Source organism: Lagenorhynchus albirostris, chromosome 10 (assembly GCF_949774975.1).
Source record: "Lagenorhynchus albirostris chromosome 10, mLagAlb1.1, whole genome shotgun sequence".
In the NCBI taxonomy this organism is placed as follows: Eukaryota; Metazoa; Chordata; class Mammalia; order Artiodactyla; family Delphinidae; genus Lagenorhynchus; species Lagenorhynchus albirostris.
The window spans coordinates 81418476-81436884 of NC_083104.1; the positions used below are offsets into that span (position 1 = coordinate 81418476).

Below are 18409 nucleotides of genomic sequence, written 5' to 3' on the forward strand. Positions count from 1 at the left end.
CAGAGGGTGGGATGGATGTGGGCTCTTTGCGGCAGGCCATGAGGAACCACAAAGGCCAAGTGGAGTGGGCAGGGCTCTGCAACCCTGTTTGAACCCCACACCCAGTTAACTTTCTTTAACCTGTTTACACCTGCCCACACCTGAGCCTGACCCCATAAACAATGTGACACAGACTTAGCCCAGTTTGTTTATTGTGGAGGGAAACTGGAGAATGTGGAGCAGAGGACAGATCTTCTCCTCTCCCTGGGATTCTGTGCAAGTGGGTGTCAGGACTCAGGGACGTGAAGTGGGGCTGTGGAAGTCAAAGATGGGGACAAGAGATGAGAAAAGGAAGCAGGAGACCAGGCGGGAGTGAGGGTGGTGGAGACAGTGAGGTAGGAACACCAGAGTGCCCAGTCAGGAAATCTGCACAAAGTCCGCCTCTCACCCGTCCTGATGCAAGGTCAGTCTGGCACAAGGTTTTAGAGACAAGTGTAGGGGTGGAAATAGCCAGATTGAGAGGGGATCAGGAAGATGGGGGGTGGGGGGGATGATCCCACTCAGATGATAGGAGAGGGATGAGGAAACCACTGTGCCTTTCCCAGGTCAGCCCAGGCAGAATTCACATTTGAGATTATTTTCTAGGTGGACGAAGGGCACTGGGTGCAGTGCCAACTGCTTTTTGGGGAGGAAACTAAACCAAAACCATATAGACGATGGAAGTACAAAGGAAAGGAAGACTGAGAACTCACAGACCAGAAAGTGTGAGTGTTCTGAGAGGGCAGTACATGATGCTGGGGTGTCAGGGGAGAGACGCTGGACCAGAGTGAAATCTGGGAAGGGTAAGACGTCACAGCCTAGCCCAGGGAAGAACCAAAAGTCCTGAATTGTTGAGGAACCAGTATATGCGGCGCAGGTCAGCAACGGACAAACTCAGATTCAGGGGCAGGACAGCCAGGGGGTCCAGGCCTTCAGAAGGCTCCTTCTCAGCATGGAAGCTGGGTAGGGGCAGTGAGAGGTTCAGGGCTTGGCAGAACCACTGGATCTGGGACTCAGACAGGGGCAGGGCCAGGGACCCCTCAGGGGCCTCAGGGAGGGAGCTCTGGAGCTGGGGGCTGTACCAGGAGTTGCAGTAATCATACTAGCAGCACTGGGCGTAGTACCAGTACTCTGGGAGGTAGGTGGGGTGTTTTTCTTGGCACCGGTAAGACTTGTGCTGTCCACAGCCCCGGATTAAGAAGCGAACCTTGGTATCTGGAAGAGAGGGGACAGCTAACAACCACTGCTGCCTCCCATAGTCCCCAAACCTGGCACCCCTTTCACAGACTCCGCGATCCCTCACCCAGACCCAATTCCTATCCCAGACTCCATCAGAAGGCGCCAGAAAAATTAGCTTAACTGGCTCCACAGAAGCCCAGACCCCTCCCCCTCCAGGATCCTCCATCTCCTTAGACCTCAGGCCCCAAGCAGCCTTCATCTACAAGAGGAGACCAAGCCATGGGCTGCCCTACCAGTAGCCCCTTCCTAGGACTTGACTCACTATGAAAGATGCTGATCCCCATGCATGGGGATGAGCTGCTGATCGTGCACTTCTCTGAGCCTAAAACGCATCCTATAGTAGGATCTTCTAAGAGGCAGAGGTGGCAGGTCCGGACTTCAGCAACAAGAGCTGGGGAAGTGGAAGACAGGAGAAATGGCCGTGTTGGCTCACTCCAAGTTCCCTGCCCTGCAGGGAGCCCGCTCATCCAGAGCCATCCCCTCCCTGGACTCAGTCACCCCTCCTTCCCTGCCCCCGTGTCCCACTTACCCTTTCCCACTGTGAAGTCCATCATGACCAGCACACCTACAAACATATAGGCCTTCGTCATGGAATTCTGGGGAGAGGGGAAGCCCCTCAGGGGTGCTCTGAAACCCCACCTTCCTGTGACCATGCTCCTTAAGCCTGAACTGCAGGCTAGTTTTGACAGGCAGTCTGAGCAGGAGCTACCGCAGGTACAGAGCTATATTCCTGACTGGAGGAGGAAGCTATTAACTTGGCAGGAGGGACATGTCCTCACCCACCAGGTCTGGTTCCTGAATGTGGGAGCAGTAGCCCAGACAGGGGCAATACCTGGGCCCCATTCCAGCAGTCTACCTTTGTCCTGCGTGCCTTTCAAGGGTGCATGGATGTTTCCTTCTCTGGTACCATCTGCTATCCTTCCCACACAATAGGGTCAGTCCCTATTGTTCTGGGAGAAACCTTAGCCAGGAAGCCAGTGCCCCCCATCCTTCTGAGATGCGCATGTCTCAGCTCCCCAGCAGGGGGCAGGCAGACACCACACAACAGCAGTTCTGGACCCTGCCCCTCCTTTCCCCACCCCTTACAGTTGTTTATTTTGGGACCACTTTCCCTGTAAAACCCAAACTCAAAGTGTTGTTGACTGCACTCCCTAGAGTATAAACAGACGACCACAGGTGGCCCAAAAAGAATATTTCTCTAATCTTTGAAATTTGATTTTTGAGTCTTTTGTGATCTTTGCACATCCCCACACCCAATTCTACAACTCCACTTTCCTACTAAAAACATCACCCAAATCCACTGGGCACAAATCTGTGCTGGATTTCAAGCTGAGGAGGGGGGGCGGGGCCAGGAGAGCTCCTGGGGTTCAGCACACCATTACCCTCCCTTCCCCAACCCCAAGCACCAGCAAATCAGCCCACGGCCTTTTCTTCCACTTTATTTCATATTCCCACCACAATAATGACTCCTTTAATTTAAACTAAAAACCATAGAGGGTTCATGAAAGGGTGGCAGCAAAGGAATGAAAGTGTCAAAGACTGGGGACAGGTGGGGTGGGGAATCAGCGAATCGTCTTGACTGGACTCTTGAAGTTGCTGGCCGCTTGGAGCTGCAGCTGGTAGGCCATCGGATGGATCTTGAAACCGTAGAGCCTGGGTCAGGGCAGAGGTCAGAGAGGCAGCAGCGTGAGCCCCATCCTGGCCCTACCTGTGGCCAGCATTCCTGCCTCCCCACCCCAGCTCCTTCATGGGCCTGCTCAGTACTGAAGGGCAGAGGTTCCCAAACTTCTTCTCTCAAGAATATTTGGAAATTTATTTTAAATATCCATTAAAACTCAAATTCTAGGACGTACACGTGTGTACACACGCACAAGCACACACGTCAGTACTTGTTTCAATATAAAGCTGAACTTTCCTTCTCTACACAAGAGTAAAAATGATACTCCAGGAAGATAAACCACACTTGAACCGTGGCTCTGAGGATTTCCTGGCAGAAGGTTGAACACCCAAGAAGACAACAAGGTTAGCTACTGTTTAAATGTTGCTTCAAGTGACAAACATTACTTTAAGCGATTCATACATTTAAAAACACACTGTCAGGCATGTCACCATCCCCACTTCATGGATAACGGAACTGAGGCATAGATGATCACACAACTTTCCCAAGGTCACTCAGCAGGGAAAAGCCCTGGCTTTGGGAGAAGTAGGTGTCAAGAACAGACCATGCCCTGTCCTTGTCCTCCCTTCTTTCTGGGGGACCCCGGCCCTTTCCTTTGACCATTGGTGACTCTGTCCCTGCTCCCCACCTGGGCACAAACTGGTTGGCGGGCCTCTTGGGCCGGTACTCGGGGTGCACCATGAAGAGCATGTGAGGGAAACCGGTGCCGAAGTAGGCGCCATCCGTGTGGTGGTGCCTCGATGACTTGGGTGTGTACACGTCCATGCACTTGGGGCAGTAGAGCTTCACCATGGCCTCACCTGGGATGTCCGAAAGGCCTGGGAGACAGCCAGACTCAGCAGGCCAGGTAACCCAAGCCTGCCCAACCTCCCTCCTGGACTCAGGCCCCAACTTGCTGAGCCCCAACTCCTTCCCAGTGGACCTGCCATTTTATGTGGCCCTTCTTTCCCTTTTCCAACACTCACCGATGGGAAGCATTGGCTGGTTCTCACAGTACACACGGGGACAGTAGCCAAAGTCTCCCTGCTGGTACTTTTCCAACTGCAGTGAATAAAATGGAAGGGGTTGCTGGATAGGTATGAAGAGAAGAGACAACCCCCTCCTCAGCCCAACCCACGTCACTCTGTCCCCAACTCCTCCTGTCTCTCGCTGTCCAGAGGCCCCTTTTCTGGCTCAGATGGGCCCTCAAGACTCCTCTGCTTCCCTTCCTCCAGTTAGGCAGGCTGCGGACCATCAGAGCCATTCGCTGCTTATTCTCTGAGGAAGAGGCGGTCTACAACTTCCTGCCCAAGGTCACATCTCCCTCCCTGAAAACCCCCCTTTAGCACACCCTCAATCAGGTTTTAATCCCTAAGCCTAGGTTCTGGGGTTTATTTCCCTCTTCTAAGCTAGATTCCTTGACAAGGTTGAAACAAGTGACTTCTTGCTGCAGGAAACTGTTTCCCTTGTTGCCTGCGAAGGAGCCAAGTGGGAGTAGAGAGGCCTCACCATCTGGGCGATGCCACGGTTGGTGAGGATATAGCGGGCGTGGATCAATCCATAGAGCATTTCAGCTGCCTGCTCAATCAGGTCACTCTGGTTGGGGTTGTCTTCCAGCTCCTCATCTGAAACATGGCCCAACCAAATGCAACCACTTGTCTTACAGCTATTTTGGGTGCCCTGCCCACCCCCAGGGGCTGCTGGTTACTCAGTTAGCCCAGCACCCAACTCTGAGCCTCACCACACCCATGGCCTGGGCATTTGACCCAGAAACCTGGGCCTCTGACCCTTCCACCAACCCAAGGCAGCTCTGCCTTCTTTCCATCCCTCTCAGCCTCTGCTCCCTTCTCTCCCTCGATACATAAACGCAAAGATGTCTCCACAGAAGACAAAACTCTAGCCTGGAAGGTGCAAGGCAGGGAAAAGCAGCAGAAAATAAGACTCATGGAAAAATGGGCATTATGGAATAGCGCTAAGTTAACAGGATCAGAGTATGGGAATGAGTGGTGTTAAATCACAAAACTAAGCAAGAGTGAGGTAGGGAATCAAAATGAAGTAGAAGACTTTGGGTTAAGGGGGTCAGAGAACCAAAAGGAAATATAGAAATTCAAGAAGCAGATAAACAGGATTTGAAAAGGAAAAAAAGCATACACACACAAAACAACCCTGAGGGTGTCTCACCAGGCTCCAGGTCCAAGATCATGTCTAAAGCTTGTCGATAGTGAGGCACCTGCTCATTGAGTCCAGTGAGATTGAATTTGTCCTGGATATAATCTTCATCCACCTGTCGGGACATGAAGTCAAAAGGAAACCCACAACAGAATCCTCAGCTTTGACCTGGGCAAGTTGCTCCAACTGGTGCCTTATCCTCAACACAACTGCTTCTGTTCCCTTTGTTCCACACTCCCAACTCAGCAGAAGTACTTGAGTCTCTCTCCCCAGCTCACACGTACCGCCCACCCATAGAAGCTTCGGATTTTCTTTTCCAAGGATAAACAGGTACAGCAAACCCCGTCTTAGAGAGACATTCCTTTCATGATCCTTGTTCCTATTCCTGCTTCCCATCTCAGTTTTGGCCTCTCCTTAGGGCCAGCTGGCTCTCTGAGGAAGGTGGAGGCTCAACAGCTTGGATTCTGAAGGCAGTTACAATCCCTTATGTTAACACACAGCTTTGCACGTTACAGAACGTTTTAGTAGGAACTATTTTAGTCCTAACAGCCACAAAAGATAGGTACTACCACTACCAGTACCACTGTGGTAATAAAAAAGAAAATACACAGGTTGACGTGTCCAACATTATACTGCTGGAGAATGTCAGGGCTGACTTGGGGCCCCAGTCTTGCCCCTTCACCACAAGTTAGTGAGGGAGTTACTAAGGGGACTCTTCCTTGACGAGAAAGAGTTTTTACGTAAGCCTGTGAAAGAAGTGTGTGGAAACTGAATATGTGGGAGAATTTTTTATTTAGCCAGATTATATGTGGAGATGGATAGGGGGTTTGAGAAGAACTCACTTCACAGAAGAATTCATTGCCACGAAGTCCACAGAACCAGGAAATCCAGGACACCTCCTCTGAGCTGCTCATCTTCACGTAAGCTAAAGAAAGAGGAGTGTAAGGGTAAGCTCTCCCTCCCTGCCTCTGATATCCTCCCTCCTTCCACACTTTGCCCTCCAACCATGGAAGAATTTGGGGCAACCCTTTCTTAAAGGATCCGAACCTGGAGCACGTCTCTCTAGCTCCTCTTATTCACATCTCGGCCCCTTTTCTCTGAGACTAGATAAATTCTTTGGGGTCCCACCACTTGTGAGAAACCGACAGGTCTTGACCCACTAGTCCTACCCACATCCCTGACGCTCCCGAAGGCCAGGCCCCTCTCTCCTCCGCGTCAACTCCGGCAGGGCCCGCGGCTCAGGCTCCCTACCCGCGCAGGTCTCCGCGTGTTCCCGGCCCCATTCCCAAGCGTTCCGAAGTTTATCCTTTCCAAGCAAGAGCCGAGCCCCTCCTTTTCTCATGGCCTGGGGGTGGCCCTCAGGTTCCTTTCATGGGAGTCCCCACATCCCGCCTCCACCCTTTTGGCCACCTCTCCCTCCCTCGGTGCCGGACCAGGTCACTTCCTTCCCCACCCCCATATCAAGGCGGGGAGACCCCATGTGCCGCGCCCAGGGACAGGGGACACGGCGCGGGGACGACCCCAGACTCACCGACTGGACGGGGACTGGGACCGGGGGACGGGGGGGGAAAGGGGAGTTTCTGCTTCCAAGGAACCGCGGGGACCGCTGCAACGTAGGGCGCGGACAAGACCGCGGTAGGCGAAGTGGGGTGGGGGGGAGTGGAAATTGGGGAGGGTGGGGAAGAGGGCAACGCGCAAGTGCTTAGCGTTGGGAGCCGCGATGGACGCCGGGAAATGGAGTCCCCGGTAGGGAGAAACTGGCGAAACTAGGGAAAGCCGAACTACGAATCCCAGGATGACCCGCGCACGACCCTGGTGTCGCGAGGCTCCTGAGGGAGACGCTCGGGGGCGGGGCGCAGCAAGGGGCGGCTAGGCTCAACCGGAAGCGGAAAGTCAGTATCGCGTCTGGGCCAGGGAGCCTGGGGAATATAGTCGTGTGATTCCCGGAACCGTGGGGTCGAGAAGGGCGGGGAGAGGAACACGGTTGCCGGTGTCGTTTCCTGCCGCTCCCCTCGCACAGCGAGCCTCAGGCCCCGGCGCGGCTACGCTTCCCAGGGCATTGACCTCATCCGTTCCAGCCAGTCTGGTCCTTATCGCCTGTCGGGCTCCTTGCCCGAGTCAGCCCGCCAAGGAGACCCCCGAAGGGGCCCATACTTCACCCCGGGGTTTGGGCTCCGGAGGCGGGAGGTGAGGCCGGGCTCCGGAGGCGGGAGGTGAGGCCGGGTTCCGTGCTGACGGACCTGGGTAGGGTGTACTGGGCTGAACTGAACGGCGACAGAACCAGGACTGCCCCGTGCGCTAACCTGAGGTGGCGACAGCCATTCTGCTGCTTGTTCCCTTGTACTTCTGCATTTCCTCTTAGGGCTTGAACGGCGCTGCTGCAGGCGCTAAGTGTGACCTTCGAACCCAGGTCAGAGTAATGGTGAGGGGCTGTAAGACGTTATTTCTTTTCACAGTTTCTGGGCATTCTCCACCTCAGGGCCTTTCTTAAGCCCGAGAATGGTTTCCCAGGGACAGAAAATGAGCTCGGAGCGGGGGCCACCTTGAGGGAGGCGAAGGGTATTGTGGGGGCGTTATGTAAAAGCAGCACACCAACCGACGGATCCTTCTCGGTCCTCGCGCTACTTGGGCACGTGCTGCGTTGCGGTATGCTACTGGAACGATTCCAAGGCGGGAAACAGCCCCGGCGCTTGCGCGCGCCTGCGCCCTCGAGTAATTGTCCCCCTCAAGCCACGCATGCGTCTTTGTATCGTGTGACTCTGTCGATTCCTTTGCTTAGAGTAGTGTCATTTTGCAGTACAGAAGCTACGAAACAACACAGACTGGAACCTCTCCCTTAAATCTGCTTCCTGCTTCCGGAGAAGTGTCAAGTCTGTTTTTGTTTGAGAAGACGTTAGTTACCCGAAATAGGATCGAGGACGATTTAAAGAGCCAGGCTGATTGTTTTTCTTAACGGTATGTCTTACGCGGTGGTAAAGTAGCCTCAGAGAGGCTATTATTTATTGTTGATGAGGATGGGAGTGGGGGCGGAGCGCAGGACCTCTGGGCAGCTGTCTTATGGAGACTTCTTTGTTAACCTTTACTAAGGGGCATGGTCTGTTACTGTAGAATTTCCTGTTTTTCCACATGATCTATGGTCCTCAGGCCCTGCAGGGTCCTAGGTTGTGGGGTCACTTTTGGGTTAGGAGGGGATTTTTGACGCTAAGGATACTTTTCCTTCTCCCAGCAGGTGTCTGGAGGTGGCTCTGGTCACTGCAGGACCACCAGGGGCTTGGCTTCCTCGTCTCATCCTCCCCCTGCCTAGTCTCATTTTCCCAGATCTCCCAAAAGCCATGTCCAGGGCCACCCTCATTAACTTTACCCGAGCCACTGACCCCAGTGATCTCTGGAAAGATGGGCAATTGCAGTCACAGCCTGAAGAGCTGAAGCCCACCCTGGATGGGGCTGCAGCCCGGGCTTTCTACGAAGCCTTGACTGGGGATCAGAGCAGCACTCGTGAACCCCAGAGGGCTCAGCCTGAGTCTGCCAGTAAGAGAAAGAGGAAGAGAAGAAGAATGATGAAGGAAGCTGCAGCAGGAGTATCAGGAGGACATGGACAAAGGAGATCCCTTGGGGCAGAGGACAAGATGACCCACCGGATACTGAGGGCAGCCCAGGAGGGGGATGTGGCAAAACTAAAAAGACTGTTGGATCCCCATGAGGCAGGGGGAGCTGGGGGGAATATCAACGCTCGAGATGCTTTCTGGTGGACCCCCCTGATGTGTGCGGCCCGAGCAGGCCAGGGGGCAGCTGTGCGCTATCTCCTGGGCCGTGGGGCTGCCTGGGTGGGGGTCTGCGAGCTGGGTGGCAGGGATGCTGCTCAACTGGCAGAAGAAGCGGGCTTCCCTGAGGTGGCCCGCATGGTCAGAGAGGGCCCCAGAGAGACGAGGAGTCCAGAGAACCGGTGAGGGGAAGCCTTATCTTCCGTTGTGTTCTTTCCTTCCTAGCTACTCCACACTAGAGGCCCCAGAACAGAGCTGGAGGGTTGGTTCTCTCCCCTGTCCTCTAGTGTAGGCTAGTAAGGCAGTCTGGTTACGGACATGAGCTCCCTGGGTTTATTTTTTTGTATTTAAAAAATTTATGTATTTATTTAGTTTTTAATTTTGTATTTTATTTTTTATTGAAGCATAGTTCATGTATAATACTATATAAATTACAGCTATACAATATTAGTGATTCACAATTTTTAAAGGTTACAGTCCATTTAAAGTCATTATAAAATGTTTGCTATATTCCCGTGTTTACCCACTCCCTGGGTTTAAATCCTGACTACTTACTTGGGCGAGCAACCTAATGTCCATGTGCATCAGTTTCCTCATCTAAGAAATGGGGGCAATAAGAGCACCTTTCTCAAAGCGTTGTTAGTAGTAAATGGGTTAATATATGTAAAGTGCTAGAACAATGCTTGTAGCATAATGAGCACTATACAAACATTAACTATAGTAATTATTATTAATCCTCCCTCACCCAAGAGCCTTGTGAGGCCTTTTAACCTTCTCTTCTCCCAGCTATTCCCCTTTGGGTCCCTCGTTGCTAAGTGGGGAGGAAGGCAATTTGTTCCTCAGCAGAAATACTGGAAGGACCCTGTCCCACCCTGCCACCCACCTCTGAGGCCTAAACCCTTGCGCTGCCCTTAACCCTTTCTTTTTTTTCTCTGCAGGTCCCGATCCCCCTCCCCCCAGTACTGTGAGGCTTGTGATGCCCACTTCCAAGACTCTAACCACCGTACCTCCACTGCTCACCTGCTGTCATTGTCCCAGGATCTCCAGCCCCGCAACCTGCGCCTTGGGGTGCCTACCTCCAGCCCAGGCTTCAGGCTGCTGCTGAGGGGGGGCTGGGAGCCTGGAATGGGGCTGGGACCCCGGGGCGAGGGCCGTGCCAGTCCCATCCCCACTGTCCTCAAGAGGGACCAGGAAGGATTAGGCTACAGATCAGCACCCCAACCCCGAGTTACACATTTCCCAGCTCGGGATACACGGGCAGTGGCTGGGAGGGAGAGAGCCCCTAGGGTGACCACACTGAACTGGAAGGAGGAGAGAAGGCAGGAGGAGAAGGACAGGGCCTGGGAGCGGGATCTGAGGACATACATGAACCTTGAGTTCTGACTTGGCAAGTTCTGACCCTGGTCTGCTGCTGAAGTCTGAACTTGGGCCCCTGACCTAGGCACTTGGGCTTCTACTTCCTGGGGCCTGCCCAGGTTCCAGACCTTCAGGTTTTGATCAGTGGACTCTGCCTGTGGGAGAAAAGAGGCTGAGAGTTGAGAAATAAATCAAGCTTTTCCCCCTCTTTGGTGTTTTATTCACTTTTCTGGAAGCTGTTGCAGGGAAGCCAAACAGGCTGGGGGCCACATGAAATTCTACCTGAGCCAGAAGAGGCAGCAGCTCTGCTAGGTGGTATGATAGGGTCACCTCCCTGCCAGTCTGGTTCGCTCCTAGTCCCAGCCGCTGCCCAGAGTGCCCCACCTATTTTTTCAATCCCTGAACCAGGAATTGCCCATCTCTATGCAAGTCTAACTTCCCTCAGAAGGCATCCCCTGCCCACTCCATCCCTTGCCCACTCAATTCAATCATTGATTTCACAAACAAAGTTCATATACTATGTGCTAAGAATAGGGAGTAAGAGACTTTCCCAGTCTTCAGGTTGCTCACAGCTGGAGGAGACAGGATGTGATCAAATACAATGCATGGTGATAGAGGAGGTCAGGGAAGGCTCAGAGGTGATGAGAGTGGGTAGGGTCTTGCAGGAAGAGGCCAGTGTGATAGGAGGGCCTAAGATTATGCAGCCTGTAGGCTATTAGCTGAAACTGGGACCAGAACTCTGGCCTCCCAAATATACACTTTAAGCCAAGGTTGTTCATTTTGATACCTGAAAACTCCTGAGGGCAGGAAGCACATCCTATTTGTCTACACTTGCCCTTCCCACACTTCGTCTCCTGCGCCTCCCTTGTGCTGCTCATACTGGGTGCCAGGCACATGAAGCGCTCACTGTCGTCAAATTCAAGAGGTAAAATACGTGCATGGAGGAGCAAGGAAGGGCTACTCAAGTCCCAAGCCTCCTCTCAGCTTTCTTTTCCGGAAAATCCTTTCATGAAATCATAAACAAGAAAAGGGGGCGGGCGAGTTTAAGGGAACACTGGCGTCACGGGGGCTCTAGACGACGAAAAGGGAAAGCTGGGTTTACATTCAGGCGTTGGGTCCCCGTGATCTTGACTCTGCGCCCCGCGGTACGGCCAGGTGCGCACTGATGGCGCGCACAAGCAGCGCGGGCGCGGGGCGGTGGTGGATCGGCAGGGTCCGCCCCGCGAGCTGCGGGCCCCGCCTCCGCCTGTCCCTCTAGTCCCGGTGCAGCTGCTTCCGGGCTCTGCGGCTCCGGGCGGATCCGCGAGGCCGCGGCCCGGACGCTGGGCCCGGGAGGGGCTGCAGCGCCTGGACGCCTGGCTCCCCGGGCAGGCCCGCGCTTTGCCTGGCAACCGGGATCTCCGAGGACATCTCCGGCCTGACCTCGCGGAGACCGAGTCTCAGCTGCGTGCTCAGGGGCCGGTGGGGCCACTTTATAGGGTTCATAGCCCTCTGAATCAAGGGACGAACGTTGCTGGCTGGAGTTTGCCGGATACCTCTTCCCTCACTCACCTAACAAGAGACTTCTTCCTGAGCTGCCTTAGGGCAGCAGTTCAGGACTCTCCCGCTCCGGAGCACCTAGGACCCAGGGCCACCTTCCTTCCTTCCTTCCTTCTTGTTGCTGGGGCACCTTGGGACGTAGGCTTGGTGAGTGAAACTTGGGGTGCTGCCTGCTGGGAAAGAAACCTGGAAAACAGGGAGGACACTGTGGGGGTGACCCAGGCTTCGTCAGATCCTGAGACTTTTGGAATCTTGTGTGCTGGGTGGTGGTGGTGAATGAACTTGGATGTGCCTTCCTTTACCTCAAAACTGTAAAGGAAACAAGCCGCTTGACACACTTGAGGCTGCATGACCATCCAGGGAAGTGGGGAGCCACTTCTGAATTCAGAGTAGGACTCACCAGCAGATACCTGTTCTTCTGAGCCTGAACAGACTGTGGCTTCTGAGGAAACCCTCAGCCCCCAAACCTGAGAGTCTAAGCAGTGCCAGGAAGCAGCCCCAGAATTTGGGGGCTCATTACACACCCCAACCATGTTCCTGCGACAGCTTGGTGGCTGGCTACCTCGCCCCTGGGGCCGCTGGAAATCAACGAGGCCTGACCTGCCCGCCCCAGAACCCAGACGGATGGACAGCTCCTCTGAGAATTCAGGGAGTGACTGGGACAGTGCCCCAGAAACCATGGGAGATCTGGGGCCTCCCAAGACCAAGGACTCAGGTGCACAGAGGAGCTCTGGGGCTGCTCCAGAACCAAGCAGGGAGTCCCAAGTTGAGCAACTGGGGTGCAAAAAAATGGATTCTCTCAAGTGGGATGAGACTGTCTCTAGCACTCAAGAGTCTGGGAGATTGGAGGCTGGAGAGACCATTCTCAAACCAGGATGGGATCCTGTGGACTCAGGTGGCACCAAGAAGCCTGGTGTGTCCCCTGAAGAGGGACTGAGCCCCCCTGGGCTTGAAGCCCCAGCGGAGAAGCCTGGCCAGCGTCAGAAGCTGCTGGGCTGGCTGCGGGGGGAAACAGGTGGGGGAGCAGGGGCTCCCTACCAGTACCTGGGGGACCCAGAGGAGTGTCTGCAGATCTCCACCAACCTGACCCTGCACCTGCTGGAGCTCCTGGCCTCAGCCCTGCTAGGGCTGTGCTCAAGGCCCTTGCGGGCAGCCTTGGACGCGTTGGGCCTGCGTGGACCGCTGGGCCTCTGGCTGCATGGGCTACTGTCCTTCCTGGCTGCCCTGCATGGGCTCCATGCCGTGCTGAGCCTACTTACCGCTCACCCCCTGCACTTTGCCTGCCTCTTTGGTCTTCTACAGGCCCTGGTGCTGGCTGTCAGCCTCCGGGAGCCCAGTGGGGATGGGGAGCCCACTGACTTGGAGGGTGAGAAGTTGGGGAGGGAGGGTGAGGAGCAGAGGGGAGACCCAGGAAAGAGGCTGTGACCACGGGGTGGGGTGTGGCCCAGCGTCCCACCCTCAGTGGGTTGGGAGCAAGGGTGAAGATAGTGTGGGGGCACGATCCACATTGTAAGCACAGGGACCTCAGGGATGGGGCAGAAACCCCAGAGTATGAGGGCACAGAGGCCCTGCCCCCCTTCACACACAGGAGAGCTGTTTAGGGTGTCTGTGTGTTTATGGACAGTGGGGGCATTGGCCTTGAATTCACCAGCTGTTGTTAGTTTTTGCTTTTACATTTCTCCCACTTCCAGTTTTTTTTTTCCCACCTCTGCTTTTTAAAAACCAAAAAAAAAAAAAAAAAAAAGTGTGGTGGTGGAGAATAAAGACTAAAGGGTCTTCTCTACCTTTCAAAACTCTCCAGGGGTGGAGGAGACTAGAGGCAAGACAGACAGACCTCTGGGTGGGGTAAGAGGGTGGTTCAGAGACTCAAGGGATCCTGTGGATCCTGGGATCTGTGTTATCTGGGAAAGAGTGGCACTGCTAGGTGGGTGGATTAGGGGGTCTGGATGGGGTTCCCACAGGTGATGGGGAGCCTGCAGGGGGGATCTGGGTGTTCCTAGGAGCCAGAGGGAGTGGGGATGGTGCTGGCAGTGTTGGCAGGAGGGCCAGCTCAGAAGGGCTGGCAGCTCATAGGCAGTATGGGGAGCACTGGAGTTTGCAGACCCCACTGGGGGGTTGGCTTTGCTCACTCAGCAATAAATGTGTCACACCAAATCCTAAATACACCACTAAAAGTGAGAGTTACTGTCACTCAGTGTCCTTCCTGACGCCGTCCAGCTGGGGGCTTAGGTGGTAGAAGGTCCAGAGGGAGTACTGAAATGGGGGGAGTGGGACTGATGTTGGGAGACAAACCCCCAAATGAGATGAGGATTGAAAAATCATCTTTATTCTTGAAAGGGAGTTAAGAGTCTCCAGCTTCTCCCCCCACCACAATCTCAGTTCCTACTGTATCCATCTGGGGGGCACAGATGAAGCCACAGGTCAGTTACTGGACAGCTCACAGGTCTCTGGTGGGAGGAGGGAGAAAAAAAGAGGATGAAAAGGAAGGAGACCCAGGGAGAGAGGCAAGGTTGATGGTAATGGGATGAGGAAGAATGTACTCCCTCATTCCCCCATGTCAGAGAAGGGGTCTCTGAGGGCTTTTTTCCCTACAGACCTCTGCCCCCTGTCTGACCCTCTGCCCCTTTTATCCACTGCAAACTCAGAAACCTCTCTTGAGTATCCCAGAGCCCATCCTGGCTCCCTGTGGTGCCATTGCAGTCTGTGACACAAATGGAAGTGTCAACACAGCCAATGTGATGATGTCGGCCTTTGGCCATGCCCCCTGGTGACATCACTTGAGTCCCTTTCATCCAGCACTCACAGAAGACTTGGTGAGTCCTAGTTGTTTTCTGTGGCACTCTACCCCCTCACCTTGATTCCTGGGAGTCAGTAAGAAGGCCTTAAAGTCGAGGCAGGAGGTCAGGGACTGGAATTCCTCCACACACTTCTCGGGAGGGTGTGGTGAGCGATCTGGAAGAGCAAGGCAAGGCCCGTGAAAGCCCGTGCTTCTCAGCACCGCCCCTGCTGAGGCCCTCACGGAAGCACGCAGCCCTTCCTGAGATGATGTCACGGAGCCCAGTGAAAGGGGCTCTCTTGCCCCCCGGCTCCCGCTTCCCCCCAGCGCTTCCTGCCTGGCACCCTCACTCACTGTAGAGGAGGAAGCGCTGGTAACCCTGGCCTGTCTCTTTCAGCATGATTCCGCCTGGGCATGCGCTGGAGAAGAGCTTGGTCTTCATGTCAGGGCGGCCTGTCAGGGTGGGTGGGGCAAGTGTGAGGACTGAGGTACAGAAGCAAGCAAGCCCAGGGGGCTTGAGGAGACTGAGGGCTGGAGAGAACCAACCTTCGGTTCTGAGATCTGTGCTCCCCTCAGACAGGTGGTAGATCCATTTCCGGGGTGCACAGAGCCCATTTTTCCTGCAGAGGTGGTGGTGACAAGGAAGAAAGACTGAGTGACATCTCAACCGCTCAGTACCAGCCTCTGTTTACTTCATCTTATTCCCTCTTGAAGCCTGGCTCCCCTTGGGTTTCAAGCTACCAAGGGATGGTTAGGTCCCTATCTCTCCGGAGGGAAACTAATAGAGCTGTTGAACTCAAGTGGACCAAGAATAATGGATATGCCAAAGAGCCCAGCTCTTTGTGGGTGGGTGCTCACACTTTAGGCAGAGACTGTACCTACTGCTGCCTCTGCCTCCTCACCACTCACGTGCGGATGGTAGCTCGAAGCTGGAGCTGCATGGGGGCAGAGCCCACGGCCATGTTGAAGACAATGTTGTCCACGGGGTCAAAAGTCGCCAACTCCTCCTTGGTGGGAGCTGCCCCTGCGATAAAGTACCACCGGCCCAGATGGGGCTCTGGGAACTGGAGAGACAACGAGGGGAGCAGAAGAAGGTGGGTCTCACTACAGAATCCATCCAACCTCTTCATCAGTCAGAATGACAATGCTTAGGGGTGAAGGTGTTGGCTGCCTTTTTCCAACTGAGGGTTGGATCCATGACAAGGAGTCATTAAATGACTTTTCCTCTTTGCCCCTCCTCAGTAAACCCCACCTCCCAATTCTACATGTCTTCACATTGATGGCCACAGTACTAATATTTTTTTTACTTCTTGCTTTCATCATCACAACACCCACACCCTCTTCCTCCCTTCCTTTCCCAGTGTGGCTTTTTGGTCATCCTAGGCCACTTCTCAAGGGCCCCCCAACCCCCAACCCGGCAAAGCTTCCCACATTCTCAGTCCATACCTCTTTCCCATCTAGTCCTTCAGTTGTCAGCTGACTGTGCTCAGGGCACTGGTAGATGGAGTTAAGGAGAATGCCATAGAGGTAGAGTAGAGCTGCCCAAATTTGGTGGAACATCTTCAGGCAGGAGGGAGCTGGGGGTCTGCGTGGAGTGGCTGGTGCCTTAACTGCTCTCCCCCTTGCCTCGTGGACTGGCTGCTCAGTCCACTCTGCTTCCAGCCCCCTTGCCTCGACCCTTGACCCTTTCACCTGCTAATGAGTAACTTCAACCTTGTTTTCCAACCCAAGCCTGGATTACTTACAGTGTTTGGGACTTCCTCCCCATCTTCTAAATGCAACTACTCCACAATACATCCTGGCATGTCCAGGGTCTCCCAGGAATTAAGAGAGCTGAGCCCTCCAGGTAGGCCTGTGGTCTTTCAACCCATATCTGAGCTGGGATATCTGCTGTGCTGTGCAGCACTGAAGAGAAGTGGATTGATTCTTTCATTCGCTCACTTAGCAAACAGTTTTTGAGTTCCAGCTGTTGGTCAGGAACTGGCTAAGCCCTGGAACATAACAATGAATAAGACACAGTCCCTGGCCTTGAAGAAGTCAGTCTACAGAAAACTAGCTGTATAAACAAATCATTGCAGTACAACCTGGTAAGTGCTTTAGAACAGGTATGAACCAGGTGCTGGAGCATGGTGGATGGGAGGCTTTCTCTCTGAAATTGTTAATTGGGGAAACTATATGTACACCCCCCAGAAAGTTTGCTGACACATAAGTTCATTCACTCAATGTTTATAAGTAAGAGACTACATAATCTAGTGGTTAAAGAGAACAGACAGTGGTGTCAGGCAGAGTGGGTCCAAACCCTTAACTCTACTTATCGATCTTGGATAACTTTATTAACCTTTATGCCTGTTTTTTCATCTGTAAAATGAGCAAATCATCCATCTCATAGGACTAAAAGAGCTAATGCACATAAAGCCCATAGCAAAGGCCTGCACAGAAGTCCAAAATAAATATTCGCTATAATTAATAGTAGTGTTTGTAAAGTACTTATTAGTCTCTGGTGGGCATTAAGTTCTCAAGTAGCAGAAGGTAGGGAAAGAATTGTCAAGAGGCAGTCATTGCGTAGTGAGTGCCAAGTGGGTGGAGCAGTTAATGTAATGGAAGGTGTGGAGCTTCTTTTATAATTGTTTATAACCCACAGACTGCCATAAAGGTTTGTTCTGAGCGGTGAGGCTTGCTATGGGCTTGCAATTTAGTTAAAAGAATAAACTTTGGAGAGGCCGTGATAGTGAGAGGCCCGCGCACCGCGATGAAGAGTGGCCCCGCTTGCCACGACTAGAGAAAGCCCTCGCACAGAAACGAAGACCCAACACAGCAAAAATAAATCAATTAATAAAAGAATAAACTTTGGATGATGTGTATATGAGGGTTCATTATTACTGTTTTGGGCTAATATTTGACATTTTTAATAAAAAAAACTAAGATACAAGTTATTGTGGCAGTAAAGTAGAAGTGATTGACCCAAGGGAGTGTGGTAGGCCTGAATTTGTCAGTTCTGCCACTGACATTCGCCTAGGTGTACTCACCTGTAAAGTGGATGTAATACTTATCTCAGATGTTGAAAGCCTTTTAAATATGACAGTACGTGAAACCCTCAGCAAACTGGCTGGCACAAACTAGGGGCTCATGTACAGGTGCTTACTAGAACTCTTAATTGAAACAGTACTGGGACTTAGGTATAAACTACGAATCTCAGAAAGGGTGGGCACCACAGGCAGGCACACTGGCAGCACCGCGGGGCCCAGGCTCCTGCCCGAGGGGCTGGGGGAGAAGAGGACAGAGGGACGATAATCTCCCCGGACCTCCGGCCCGCAGAAGCCCTTAGGCGGCCCTTTCAATTCCCCAGGGTCACAGTCTTGTGTTTCGGTCCAGTGTAACTCTATTTGCTCCCAATTCCCAAACTCGGAGGCGTCCTTTTTTAGACAAAAGTCCTGAAAGGCAGTAAATCCTTAGCTTCTCCAAAACATGGCGTGTCCCCTCGGCCGCACACCGCCGGGGAAGAACATGGCGCCACAAAGCGCCCACCGGGCAAAACTGAGGTCAAACCCAACGACGCCACCGCACGCAAATCAGCTCGAGAGCCACCTCCAACCGCCTATGGAAAGGGTGACTTCCGGAAGCGCCGAAGGAGTGGCGCAACGGGGACGATGGTAAGAGGAAGACAGTATTCTAGGTGGCCAGGACAGTGCCGCCTCAAATTCTCTGCCGGCCAAGATTTTAACATAGATTAGCGAGGCACAATCCCCAGTCTCCAAACTCCAAGATCCATATAACTGTTTAAAGCCGCTCTCGAGGGAGTCGAAGAGTCCCACCTGATAATTTTTTTTCAGGCATTTATAGGGGCCACCACAACCCCCTACTGCTTAAGCGCGCGCACGTAACAAATGGACAGCG

The 18409-nt window shown here is 53.4% G+C and overlaps 5 protein-coding genes across 17 annotated transcripts; 2 read left to right on the forward strand and 3 right to left on the reverse strand.

Moving 5' to 3' along the window:
• Positions 1-183: 183 nt before the first annotated feature.
• LY6G5B (lymphocyte antigen 6 family member G5B) lies at positions 184-2685 on the reverse strand. Its single transcript, XM_060163271.1, is given in 3 exon segments — positions 184-1233; positions 1520-1648; positions 1787-2685. Coding segments are annotated over 3 exon segments (657 nt in total). The 5' UTR covers positions 1911-2685; the 3' UTR covers positions 184-829.
• CSNK2B (casein kinase 2 beta) lies at positions 2681-6748 on the reverse strand. 3 transcript variants are annotated; one of them, XM_060163270.1, is made up of 7 exons: positions 6615-6748; positions 5926-6008; positions 5096-5198; positions 4424-4539; positions 3901-3976; positions 3564-3753; positions 2681-2910 (listed from the first exon to the last, which is right to left on the reverse strand). In XM_060163270.1, exons 2-7 carry the CDS (start codon positions 5995-5997, stop codon positions 2820-2822), a joined length of 648 nt encoding a protein of 215 aa, XP_060019253.1. In that variant the 5' UTR covers positions 5998-6008; positions 6615-6748; the 3' UTR covers positions 2681-2819. The 3 variants fall into 3 exon arrangements, with proteins under 3 accessions (XP_060019253.1, XP_060019251.1, XP_060019252.1); XM_060163268.1 differs by lacking the exon at positions 6615-6748 and adding an exon at positions 6335-6353; XM_060163269.1 differs by lacking the exons at positions 3564-3753; positions 6615-6748 and adding an exon at positions 6335-6397.
• A 228-nt stretch (positions 6749-6976) lies between these two features.
• Positions 6977-10408, forward strand: GPANK1 (G-patch domain and ankyrin repeats 1). 10 transcript variants are annotated; one of them, XM_060163279.1, is made up of 4 exons: positions 6977-7270; positions 7881-8038; positions 8313-9026; positions 9783-10408. In XM_060163279.1, the coding sequence occupies exons 3-4, from the start codon at positions 8416-8418 to the stop codon at positions 10225-10227; spliced, it is 1056 nt and encodes a 351-aa protein (XP_060019262.1). In that variant the 5' UTR covers positions 6977-7270; positions 7881-8038; positions 8313-8415; the 3' UTR covers positions 10228-10408. The 10 variants fall into 10 exon arrangements, with proteins under 10 accessions (XP_060019262.1, XP_060019265.1, XP_060019259.1 ...); XM_060163282.1 differs by having other exon boundaries at positions 7886-8038; XM_060163276.1 differs by lacking the exon at positions 6977-7270 and adding an exon at positions 7297-7729.
• Positions 10409-11454: 1046 nt separating this feature from the next.
• Positions 11455-13919, forward strand: C10H6orf47 (chromosome 10 C6orf47 homolog). Its single transcript, XM_060163300.1, has one exon. It carries the CDS (start codon positions 12271-12273, stop codon positions 13162-13164), a length of 894 nt encoding a protein of 297 aa, XP_060019283.1. The 5' UTR covers positions 11455-12270; the 3' UTR covers positions 13165-13919.
• A 124-nt stretch (positions 13920-14043) lies between these two features.
• Positions 14044-18401, reverse strand: APOM (apolipoprotein M). 2 transcript variants are annotated; one of them, XM_060163302.1, is made up of 7 exons: positions 17542-18401; positions 16261-16506; positions 15425-15579; positions 15062-15135; positions 14870-14968; positions 14593-14691; positions 14044-14186 (listed from the first exon to the last, which is right to left on the reverse strand). In XM_060163302.1, the coding sequence occupies exons 3-7, from the start codon at positions 15475-15477 to the stop codon at positions 14161-14163; spliced, it is 351 nt and encodes a 116-aa protein (XP_060019285.1). In that variant the 5' UTR covers positions 15478-15579; positions 16261-16506; positions 17542-18401; the 3' UTR covers positions 14044-14160. The 2 variants fall into 2 exon arrangements, with proteins under 2 accessions (XP_060019285.1, XP_060019284.1); XM_060163301.1 differs by lacking the exons at positions 16261-16506; positions 17542-18401 and adding an exon at positions 15962-16232.
• Positions 18402-18409: the final 8 nt, after the last annotated feature.